The 12,582-nt window shown below is 41.3% G+C and overlaps 1 protein-coding gene across 1 annotated transcript; it reads right to left on the reverse strand.

The window, feature by feature from the left end:
* Window positions 1-250: 250 nt before the first annotated feature.
* Window positions 251-11,121, reverse strand: LOC137856424 (alcohol dehydrogenase 1). The gene is made up of 9 exons (XM_068681790.1): window positions 10,953-11,121; window positions 8,561-8,662; window positions 7,707-7,845; window positions 5,492-5,579; window positions 5,165-5,384; window positions 4,215-4,475; window positions 3,588-3,723; window positions 3,096-3,234; window positions 251-1,065 (listed from the first exon to the last, which is right to left on the reverse strand). The coding sequence occupies exons 1-9, from the start codon at window positions 10,968-10,970 to the stop codon at window positions 1,041-1,043; spliced, it is 1,128 nt and encodes a 375-aa protein (XP_068537891.1). The 5' UTR covers window positions 10,971-11,121; the 3' UTR covers window positions 251-1,040.
* Between the last annotated feature and the right edge of the window lie 1,461 nt (window positions 11,122-12,582).

Here is a 12,582-nt window from a genome sequence, read left to right on the forward strand (position 1 = left end):
ACCCAACTACCAGGCAAGCTCTGATCAGTGCTGTAAGTGGCTACCATCTCTTTTAAAAGCTAAGTCAATATTGACCATGTTTTCTGAGATAGAAATAGCTTCTGTTCATGTCTCCATGTTACAGATGCAGAAAGCATTATGATTCTTTCTTTGATCTCTGCCACACTGCTACCTGTCTCATGTTTCTTCTTCTGTATTCACACTTAAAGGCCTGGCACCCTTCCCTCTATTTAATGGAAACAAGTAATAATCAACGCACATTCATACATTTATTCTCAGTTTTCCGATCATCAGACACCCCTGTGTAGATTGGCAACAGATCTAAAACAACGAAAAAGATACACCATTTAAAAAACAAAACATAACACAACCATTCTTCATAAAATGCTTGGAAGTATTAATTTGGTAAAATATCCAGCAGTGAGCCTTTCTCCAGTACCTCAGTTTATGATTTACTTAACTATTACTTACTGAAATCGTTAGTTCAAACACACGGTCACACATCACCCAGGAATCCTAATCTCTGCCATGTTTTCCTTGCCTATGAGGTAATGGAATAAGAGGATGCTAAAATCATTCAGGATGGATACTTAGTTCCAACCTAGAGTTTTATTGAGCAGTACTTTAATTTCCTGGTGTGTGAGCTGTTAAACTTGCAGCTTTATTAAGATCCAAAGAAACAGTTTGCCTTTTTTTTTTCCTTTTATTAAAAGATTGCCTGTTAAAAGCTGTTTAAATAAAGCCAAACCTTCCATAACACCTGTGACAAAAGCAAGTATGGTAGTATCATTGGCTATTAAAAGAAAATTGATGCACAATACAGAGATTTTTCCTGATTCCTGCTTTGAAGTAGAAGGAATGATTATTTTCTTTTTAAGTGCTGTGTTTGAAGTCTGGATGTTGAGCTTGATCCTTTTATTCAAGGGTGGTTGTGGCAGATCATTCAGAAATGTCTTATTTCACAATTTGCATCCATTGTATTGGAGGACAATGAAGTTTGTGCTGCTGCTAAGCCATCTGCTGCTTATCATTTGGGAATCCTAAAACGTCAGGACACTGCGAATACTGCAATATAAAATGACAAGTTAGTGACTACAGAAAACCCCTGTGACAACATCAGCACAATAGTGCTGTTTCCTCTGAAAATCTAGGGTATTACTCTTAACCAGGGTACTCCTCACCTCCCCTGCCTCAGCTTGTAGGAAAATGATGGAGCAAGGTCCAGCAAGCTGAACATACTTGGTATCAAATGAGGAAAGAAAGGGGGTAGGAGAGCAGATCTGAAGGCTGCCAGGAGGGTAGTGGGACATTCAGCATTGGAAAGACAAGCATTTTCTTTCCAATAGAAAATTTGGTCTAATTTATTTGGTCTAATTTGGTTAATTTGGTCTAAAACCCCCTCAAATTACAGGCTGTAAGTGGAGCTACACCTGCTACAGTAAACCTTAAAAAATACCACCAGGTATGAGCATTCCCATTCACTTCTTAAGGCGTTTTTTTTCTTATTTCTTTTTTCTGATCAAGAACAGCATGCAATAAAATAATTAACTGAGCTATATACTGTGACTCCTTTCTCAAGCAGGATATGTTGCTTTCTGGTATGGATGATGGATGAAAGGGGCCAGAAATTTAATTTTTCAACAGTAGGGCTTGGTTTTCATCCCCTCATCTGTTAGGGTGCAGCCGGCCTATCTAAGGTATGGGGACAGAATCACAGAATCACAGAATTTCTAGGTTGGAAGAGACCTCAAGATCATCGAGTCCAACCTCTAACCTAACACTAACAGTCCCCACTAAACCATATCCCTAAGCTCTACATCTAAACGTCTTTTGAAGACTTCCAGGGATGGTGACTCAATGGGATGGACAATGTGCATAGATCAGAGATAATCAGGAAAGGCAATTAATTCCCTTTCTTGCAAGGGTTTAAAAGGGCAATCTGAACTTTCTAATGGTCTTGGCTAAACAGTCGTAGGTACACTGCAGTGTGGTGCTTGCATGCTCTATGCAGAACATTGTGAACACTATTTCATTCAGTAAACACTAAAATGTTTGAGTAAATGACCAGGGGCAACATGTCACTGCCTTCAGGTTGACCATTGTTATTTTAGCAAAACTGATGGTGTCTGTGTCCTCGCCACTTCCATTGTTTGCCACACTAAAATCCCAAACTGACATTTGCAGCACATCTAAAATAAAGACAGTCAAAAAAATGGAGTAAGTGCTGCGTAGTTAAAACCTGGGAACAAACCTAAAAGAAAGCATCAGGGGCAAAATTCTTCTTCATCTGTTAAATGATTTTTATGTTTACATGTATTGAAATACACAAAAGTATTTCCCACTTCTGCCAACAAGAATTTTCAGTCATTGCCGTGGTGAATCTTAATCAAACATCTCTGGCAAACAGTATTTCTGATTGCAACACCCAGTGAAAACACAGTCTGAGTTGAACTCACAATATTTGAAGAATGCATGAGAGCCAAATTCTGAGCTTGCAAATACTGGGTGCGTATATACACAAAGCAGTTTCCCTTCCGAAAAGCTCTAAAGTTTAGGGCAAGCTACCCAGTGGCTTTAGGACTAATTGCACTGGGACTCTGTTCCCTAACTCATAAGAAGAATGGTAAGTTGCTTTTCCAGTAAACATAGGTTATTTCTCTGTTCCTGTTCCTCATCCTAAAACGTTGTCTGGAATGTGAGGTGACTGACTGCTGGTGCTCTGCAGATTGACATTTCCAGTTTCCTTGGGTTGCTTGCCCTTTTCCAAAGCACAGTAGGCACTGGTTTGCTGCTCTGTGTGGGTTTTTCTCCCTCTGCCACTCAGACTCTTTGCTCAAACTAGACAGGAAACAGAATCCCAAAGTTCCTCTGGAAGGAAAGAAAACATCCCTTACATTTCAAAAGCTAAGGTGTTGCTGCCTTGGTTACTACAGCTGCAACTCATGGACGCACACTGTGCTGGGCAAGATTAAGGGGCACAGTGCATTGCTTTCACCATTCTCTGTCATGAAGTCAGCCATACTCTGTTACTGTACAGTTCTTTATAAGTTATTTGCATCATTTATACAGAACTTCTATAATTAAGCAGTGCTTACCTCTTCCCTGCCCTTAGCAGATCAAATCCTTCATTGATTTTACTGAAAGGAAGGGTGTGGGTTATTAATGGGTCCAGAACAAATTTTTTCTTCATGTAGTCAGCAACCAGCTTGGGGACCGAATCTTTGCTCTTCCAGCCTGAAAGAAATCCACAGGCAATGTATAATGAACCATTAAATGCTTGTGAAAATGGCAAAAACAGGGACTTAAATTCTCAGATTATTTTTTTTTAATCTCTTCCCTTCTCTCTCTTTCTTCCTCCTTTCCCCTTCCTCTCTGTTTTTCTCTCTCCAGTAACCACTTCTGATAAGTGAGTCTCCTTAATGAATTCCCTTTGTGCTACTTGGTCAGCAAAATAGTTATCAGTAGTATGTCCAGCTATCAGTAGTATAATAGGACAAGCTAAGCAGCGAATTTAGATATATCTGCTTTGATTCAAGATGATTTACAAGTTCCCAAGCCAGTTAAATGGCATCTTTCCAAGTTCTCACCTCCAAAGACAGACCCTTTCCAGGTGCGACCACTGAAGAGGAGCATGGGGTCAAAAGTGATATTCTGTGCTGCAGGGGGCACTCCCACGATCACACTGACTCCGTAGTTGTAGTGGCACGAGGCCAGGGCTGCAACCTGCATTTAAAACAGAGAGGGACGTGACAGGGTCACACAAGCCCTGCCACTTGGGAGCACAAACACTTGATTCCTTCTCCTCTCAGGACTCAGCTTGCACTTTGTGTTTTGTTATTGCAGTCACATGAAACAAATTCTCAAGCTCACGTCCTTTGTCTGCTGTCATGTTTTAGCTTGTTCTGTTGCCTTATTTTGTCTTATTCATTAATGATAAGACACTGCTGGAAAGAAGATACAGAGTTACGTGAAATTTAGCCACCCTCCTTAGGCTCCCTTTCTATCAGAATAGAGGGACTACATTTAAGCTCCCTTTCCGAAGTTTGTGAGTGTCCTTCTGTCCTTACATCTCAGTGGCAGATAGCCAGATTTCAGGTTTAAAGTTAGCTTCACACTTTGCCAGTGGCTCTCAGCCCCTCACCCTCGGTGCTTAGTTGGTTCGAGAAGAGAGCTCTAACAAGCTAATGCCTCTTTTGACATTTTTGGTTGCATACCATGGTTTCGATACGGCCGATGACCTCGAAGGAGTAATCCACGCCATAGCCAGTCATTCCAATCAGCACTTTGTGAATGGGCTCCTTGTGATCTTTAGGGTTGATGCAGTCAGTGGCTCCCAGCTCCTTGGCCTTGGCAAACTTGTCACTATTGATATCGACGGCGATGATGCGAGAAGCTCCAGCCGCCTTGCAGCCCATGATAACAGAGAGGCCAACTCCTCCGAGGCCGAAGACAGCACAGGTAGAGCCTGCTTCCACCTATGGTAACCATATTAACACAGTATCCTGTTATCCTGTTACAGCCCAGGTAAAGTGCAATGCATTTTCTTACTATCAACATTTTCACCTAAGCCAATTCTTGTAAATTAGATATCACAATTGTAAAAGAAAGTTGTATATTCATACCCTACAAGTGGAGTAGCCAACTATGCTATTATAATCCTATTTGTGACTAAGGTAATCTGTTGCTAAAATGCATGTCTGAGACTAGGTCTTCATTACAGCACTCAGCTTCAGGTTTATAACCAGATTTTTTTATGATGCTCTATATTCCAGTGGTGTTAAGATCTGTAGTGTCCCTCCATTGGAGATAATTCCAAAAAAGTCACATTCAAGTACTGCTACAAATCATGAATTTTCCATGTATAGGCTCCCTGTATTCCTAGACTTAAGTTACGATAAAATAAATCATCTCATAACACTTTTCTAGGGGTAATACAGCTAGAGTTCTGAGAGAAGACCTAACAAATGGTAATAATTTTTTTTTTAATTGGATTTTGAATTGAAGATTCCTAAGTACCTTAGAGAAATGTAGGCAGGCAAAGAACTAGTGTCTTCTTTCCAGCCTGAACTCTGCGAGAGGAGCCTATACTTCCTGGCTGCCATGCTGAAGACCTGTTTTCAGGTCCCAAAATCCTGAATGGCCCAGGAACGCCCATGGTACTTACCTTTGCAGTCTGCAGAGCAGCCCCATAACCAGTTGAGAATCCACAGCCGATCAGACAGATTTTTTCTGGAGGAGCAGCAGAATCGATTTTGACCGCAGCAGTTTCATGCACTACTGTGTATTCAGTGAAGGTGCTGGTACCAATAAAGTGGTGAATTGGTTTTCCCTTGCAGGTAAACCTAGTGGTGCCATCAGCCATTAATCCAGCAGCTGCACCAATGCTGCTCGAAAGATAACCAGAAATAATGGCAAATGAGATCTGTTGGATGCAGTTGGTTCTGTGTAAATTAAAATCAAATAAGGGCCACAGGTAACCCAGGAAACTCACTCATTTTTAATGCACATATTACCCTTGGAGTTTAAGCAAGCGCCGCATTCCCCACACTGTGGAACGAAGAGGGGAATGACCTTGTCTCCTAGAAAGAAAACAGTGATGACAGGGGTGTTAAAGAAAGAAAAAAAAGACAAAAGGCATGCAGGAAGCATGCAGGTAAAAACATAAAACAAGCATATTTTATCCATAGAAAAATGTGCATTAGTAGTGCAGTGCTGAACTTATTTCCTTCATCTGCCCTCGTGCTGTTGGAAGATAAACTGATGCAAACAACATCATTAATGCACTTATGACAACTGCTATCAACATGCAATATCCCTGGTGTCTTTCATAAAACTGAGTCTTAGCTCTGATATTAAATCTTGCTAGCTGCTGCCACTCACCAACTACTCATTCAGCAGTTTTTTCCATCTTCTACTTAAAAATAATGCTATGCAGGTGAGGAAATGGAGGTAAGAACTGACATCCATTAGGACAGGAGGCTGACATGCTAAGATAACAGGGCTGTAAACTGCATGTAGAAAGAATAGGAAATTATTAGTTTCCCAGCCCTCTTGTGTCTCTTTCTTATTTGCAGTCCTATTACTGTTGCTTTGGAGTAAAGGCAGGTAAAATATTTTTCAGAGAAGCACTGATACACACAAGGTAAGACATCTGTAATTCTGTAGCACAATGTGAGTAGCAAAGTAGCAGCTACATCCTCGGTGCAATTTTTTACTGCTGTACATTTTCCACAACAATAAAGTATGGTAAATCCATAACAATCCCTAGACTGATAATTCCCAATGCAGATCAATTTGTGATGTGGCAGTTTTGAAATGTGGCTAGTATTTGATGTTTTCAAAGTCAAAGAAAATCTTTGATTTCCACTAAAAAGTGGAAAATGACCTACAGAACACAAAATGTATGCATACACATACACACACACACTTTATTTAGAACTTTTTGATGTAGGCTTAGTAATCATTCTGGTAAAACAGCTTTGCGTGTCTTTTTTACAAATCAGAGTGGTAAATTAAGCAACATCAGAGAAACGTGAGTGTGTGCGTGTTCAGACCTGCTGTTTCAGCTCACCTGGAAACACACGGCAGCTAGCATTAGACAATAGAGTGATTTATCAAGTTTTTGAACCAAAACTTAAGAGAAAAAGCAGCCAGGGCTATCACTGAAATTTGAAATACACATATTTCTTTGGAGTTAAAGCAAATCAGAGATCTCAAATAGACTTTATTCTCATCACACATACCAACCTGATTTGGACAGACTTCATAGCTGCAGCCAGTACAAAGACAGTAGAAGTACAGAGGTGTTAAAAGGGTTAAACTACCTAAACTACTTAGGTAGTTTAACAAACTGCTTGGATAAAATACAGCATTGCTACACAGATTTGGCTCACTGCATATTTCTTCTTAGCCGTTGTTAGAATTTGTTAAATCCTGGAAAATTGTACTGAAACCCTGTCGAATCTTGCAGCAGGTGAGAGGAAAATCAACACCTTTTGCTGACTTCTGTATCTACAGTCTGTGGTTTACAGAGGATGCAGTGTGAGGATTATCCTGTGGGGGATGTGTGCTCAGAGCCATCCAGCATAAGGAGAGAGCCCTTGGTGAGCAGTGCTGCTGGCACTGTCTTCACTGCTCACTTCAGCACTGACACTGAACCCAAGCAAACTTGCAGCAGGGAGGGCATCCCAGTTGTGTCCTGATACTCTTAAAATGAAATAATGCCACACAAAGACCTAAGTTCTGATCTACTAAAGTTAATAGATTATTTAGATGTTAGGAGAATGAAGGTGCTTTAACATGTTGTCTAGTGCTTTTTCCCAAGGGATGATAAACTATACTTTTATTATTCTTGAGAGAGATTAGTTGTATAAACTGTGATTACAAAGTCTTCAGCCAATACCTGGTTTCCTCTGACCAAGAGCAGAGAACCTACAGGAAAAGCACTATACCGATGGAAAGCAAGGTGCAGATGTTTTTGCCAACAGTAAATGAAATGGAATGCAAAAAAATCTGAAAATAAATTGAGATTAGGAACACAAAGATGTGAACAAACAGCACATACTGTTCTTTAAGATATCCTTAAAACGACCCAAAGCTGGAACACGCTCAGCAATACAAGTATTCATGCACAGAACAATCATGACATAAACAGGAGTCTGAAAACTCAGCACGGGGTTTGTGTTCAGTGTTATGCTGTTTCATACCTGGCTTTAACGAAGTTACTCCCTCCCCAACGCTCTCCACCACACCAGCTGCCTCATGCCCAAGAATTATTGGGAAAGGCATAACCAGGCTTCCAGTTACCACGTGGTCATCGGAGCGACAGATCCCCGTGGCCAAGATCTGATTTAGAGGAACAACAAGAGTGCTTCAGCATTTATCCGTGTCATGTCACATACAGAAGTCAACGTATGTCATATATTTGGAGCAGCCACTTTCTTCTCTCCAAAACCACATATGCACACAATAAAACTAATCTAAATTCACGCCTTTGGTTATGTGACTCATGATTGTCCCCATTTGTGTTGTTTCAGCCAAAAAAATTCAGCCATACGTAGTATTCTACATTGCATTTTGCCTTTTCTTGCATTCAGCACAGCCATATTTCTTTTAAAACTTTCAGGTATGCCTTTACAGCTTTTATTTTGACAAGTGCAGCCACTGACCCCAAGTGAGGAAACCTCTCCTGAACAATGCTTGAAACTGCTCTAAAATGAAAACATCTGACTGTATCAGATGCTCAATACCCAGTTGAAAAAGGAGGCACCCAGCCATGCCGAGCGGTTTCCTAGCACATATTCTAAGAAAGTAAAGGAGAAATTCTTGCTTCCTGGGGATTCAGATTTTTGCCTTGTTGTGGATATGTTATTAAAAAACAAACAAATAAAAACCTGACCCATGATCACACTTAGGACTTGAAGTATGTTCCACAGTATCTCCCTGAATAGTAACTACTCACCTAGTTAATATTTTCCAAGACTGGATCCTAATAACCTCTAGAAATAATTGTGACTAACAGCAAGATTGAATGCAATTCATAGCACTTATTTTTAAGTACCTTAATGCGAACTTCATGTGCTTTTGGTGGGGCAACTTCCACATCCTCGATAGAAAATGGTTTATTGGCTTCCCACAGTACTGCTGCCTTGCATTTAATAACCTGCAAAAAGAGCAAAGGAAAAGGGAATGGCACCTGCACTGGGAAGGTCGCCACACCAAGACAGATTCTTACATTTCTACATGCAAAATTCCTGCTCGTATCTTGGGTAGGGGGAAAACTAGAGAGAAAAAAACAAGTGAACAGAAAACACAACCAATACCAAACTAACTGTATATACATGTAAACCCATGTTTTTTTTTACCACCGAGATCACTCCTGACTTTATTCATATCTCTGCTCCCACATTCAATCCCGCTCTTTCTTTGTGGTGTCTGCTCATCCCACAGCTTTAAAGGACTCCAGGACATGGAATAAGGTTTTCCATGTCTCCCTGGTGGCCAACAGTGACTCCTTTAAGTTCCGTGGCTGCAAGGTGGAATCGTCTTGACAATACAAGAAATTCAGTGCATGCCTAAGCATCCTGCATGACTGGGGACTCCTGCGCAGTGTAACACCACTGTGCCGCACGATTCTGGTGCGGAACGATAGCAACCTTCTCATATCAAAGCTTTTGAAGTAAAAACAGATGCCTAATTAGTGAGAACTTGTCAACTGGTAGTGAAGAAAACAAGCACTAGGGAGCAGGCAGACACGAAGTGGGAACGACCACAGTGTTTTGAAAAAGACACTTGAGAGACATCTGCACTAAATTTAATGCTTCATGTGCCACGTGCAAGTGTGATCAGTAAAAAATTTACAAGTGAAGCCGAAGATCAGATTTTAAAGGGCAACATTTAAAGGGCAGAGGAAATTCTTTAGAAAAAAAAAAAAAAAGGCTTTATTATTTTTATTTATACTCCCTCGCACACCGCACGATAATCATTACACAACTTGCAAATGCAGAGCTTAAAGAACAAAAAGCAGCCAATAACCGTGGACTGCTGAGAACAAATCTATCTCTCATTACAATTAGACACTGGTTAACTCTCCTCTGTGCTGACGGCTGATGCCCTGTGAACTTTTGTCAGCCATAGCAGGGTCCCAGAGATGCACCAACTTGCACCTTCTCACCCAACTGATCTCTTACAGCAAGAACTGGCTGGAGTCAGCAGCATTTTATTTTTTTTCTATTCCTGTTTTCCACCAGCCTTACAGGCAGAGGGTGAGTAAGCTGCAGAAACACACCCTCTTACAGAGGGCAAAGATCATGCTGCATGACCAAGTAATCTGCACGGTAACTCATGTATTAGCTCCAAGACAAACACAGTGAAAACAAAGTGGTTTAGGTCCTCCTCAATACTTTAGTTATGACTCTCAGTCGAAGGCTGAATGGAGGGCCAAACTTGTTGAATTTACCCCCACATGAATTAAAATTAATTTTGCACTTGCTGTATCTCAGAGTTAAAGAAACCCTTATTTTATATTTTTTTTTCCTCTCTCTCTTGTTTTGTTCAGCTCTGGAGTAGCAAAGACAGCTGGCAGTAGCAGCACAAGGTCCTGGTACTTTCTTAAGGCACATTCCAGCAAGGTGCATTCCTTCAGGCGTTTTCTGTGTATGGCTTCCTCTCCATTGACCTTTCTGCCATATTTCAGTGCATTTTAGCATCTCTCAGGTAGCCTGAGAAGCTTGATACACTGACATGAGCAGTGGTAGCAACCTCACTGTCTCTCATCACTTTCTATCAAAGATGTAAATATTCGATTCAGTCCCAGCTCAGTACAGCATTGCATGTGATACTCGCTTTTGGTCTTCATTAACTTAACCCTTAGACTGACTATATGCGTATTCAAACTTCATGACTGTCTTAACAGAAACAAACCCTGAAATATAACACAACGTTTTCTGAAGACAAGCCATTAATAAACTGATGGGAAATGTCAGGAAGCTAATAACAGTTTGAACCAGCCTCGGATCTCAGAATGGAAATCAACACAGCTTCTAAATACTTTTATTTATCTGAACACTTACTACACTACATTCTATAACAGAGGTTAAAATTAGCTTGCTTGCCCTGGGGTGACTTAATTCTCATTCTAGCACCATTAGCTTATGCTGCCTCAGTATTTAAAATAAACACATAAATAATTATTGCCTTGAAGAGTGTAATAACCATTTCCTAGGAGCGTACAGCGTTCTGCAAGGAACAGCAGCTCTACCATACCAGCTTTCTCCAAAACTGTCATTTATACCATACTACCAGTATTTGTGGTGTCCCTGCAAAGAAACTGCATTTAAGATACATTACTCAGCTGCAGAAAAACAAAACAAAACAAAACAAAAAAAAAAAACACCAAACCAAACCAAAACAAACAAACAAACAAAAACTTTTATAAAAACATTTCTGCTTACTTTGCCTGCTGTGCTCATGTTGACTGGCGTGTCTGTTTCAGATCTTGCCACCACTGATTTCTTGTGCCAAGGACTGGGTCAGCCACAAAGCACTCAGGTTGCTGATTCTGCAGGTCCTGCCCAATACAGTAGAAGCTTGTCTAGCAAAGTGCTCCTGCAAGTGCATTGCTCCGACCTTTTAGCCGAGCTGCCAAGCTCAGAGTCCCACCCCTTAAACATCCAAAGCACAAGAAAGAAAATAAGCCACCCGTCTGCTGAAATCTTGGTTTTCCCAATTCCTTTGCCAGGCTCATCCCCCCCCTTTTCACATCCCATCGGTGGCTGGCCTCAGCTGGAAGCTGTCCCCTCCTTCCACCTCGCCGGGAGGCTGCCCTCCAACCTGCTGCTCTCAGTGCAGCTGTGGGAGCAAGGAGAAAGGGGGAGAGGTGCTCTTGATCTCACAGGGGCAGGGTCATGGGAACACGAGGGCTTTGTTGAATTATTTTGTTGACACTCTTAAGAGCTCAGCTGATGACTTAGAACATGCTGTTGTGCAAGATGCTTAAGAAATACGCACTGTCAATCTGCAGCCCTAATTGCTCCTCCGATTCCTTAGTTTTGCAGCCTGGCTACTCATTAATCTGTTGGACTTGCTTTCAGTGATCACTGACCAAGGCCAAAGAGCTGATCATGCTGATGGGAAAACAAAAGTCATCTGGCCAGGAGCTGAGAGGATGCACGTTTCTTATGATGGGCAACACAGCTAATTTCACAACAGACTGCCTGAACTGTTGGATCCACCAGCACCAGCGGGCACCAACGCACTTATCCTCTCCTGACACAACATCGAGGGGTTGTGCTGCCCACGCATCACGAGTGGAAGTCGGAGATGCAGGTGCATTTAAAGGCTCTGTGTTCCTTTGTATCAGGTTAAAGGCTCCCATACCAACAGGCACCAACAAGGGCAGGACATCTCTTGAAAGCAGGGTTCACCACGGGCAGGCTGGGGAGCTCCTCGAGGCTTGTTTCTATTTTAATATATATAAATATATTCCAAATGCTATTTTTTTAATTTATTTATTTTAATTAATTTAATTATTTATTTATTTTAAGATTTCTACCTTTACAACGCAATGAAAGGCTGGGTGGTGATCAGCACCACATGCCTTTGCTGTAGATCTCAAGCTTCGCCTATTTTCAAATTATTTCCAACACTTTGAAATCAAGATTTTGCCTTCAGAAACAAGCAAAAAAAAAGAAATAAAATCCCACATATAGCCTAAGTAATAAGCACTAAGTACAGTGGTGTCTCAGAATTACCTCTATGATTAATTATTTGAAGAAGGTGTAGAGAAAGAGGAGCTGGGGAGAAATGTGGCAGATACATGTAATGTCAGGTGAATGCTTTGGGGATGACAACAGAGTGCAAGAGGCTGAAGAGGTCCAGCCAGCCAGGGATGCAAACCACGTTTGGCCCAGGCTAGAAAAGCAGAGACCAAGAGCCCCTGCTAAAATGTTTCCAAGACCCTTGGAGGAAAAAAAAAAAAAAAAGAGGAGGGTGTGACCTGAGGCTTCCTCTGTAAAAAGGCTCACAGAGCCCATAGGTGGTGACCTGGCTTACCTCCAGGGAATGATAGACCTCGGGGTACTC

This window comes from Anas acuta, chromosome 4 (genome assembly GCF_963932015.1).
Source record: "Anas acuta chromosome 4, bAnaAcu1.1, whole genome shotgun sequence".
NCBI lineage: Eukaryota > Metazoa > Chordata > Aves > Anseriformes > Anatidae > Anas > Anas acuta.

Excerpts from the sequence above, each read along its gene's own strand:
- LOC137856424 (XM_068681790.1), bottom strand. Across the intron at positions 7,846-8,560 it reads CACATGAAGTTCGCATTAAG|ATCTTGGCCACGGGGATCTG; the intron begins GTACTTAAAAAT and ends CCTCTAAATCAG. Across the intron at positions 1,066-3,095 it reads CTGCTAAGGGCAGGGAAGAG|TATTCGCAGTGTCCTGACGT; the intron begins GTAAGCACTGCT and ends TTTATATTGCAG.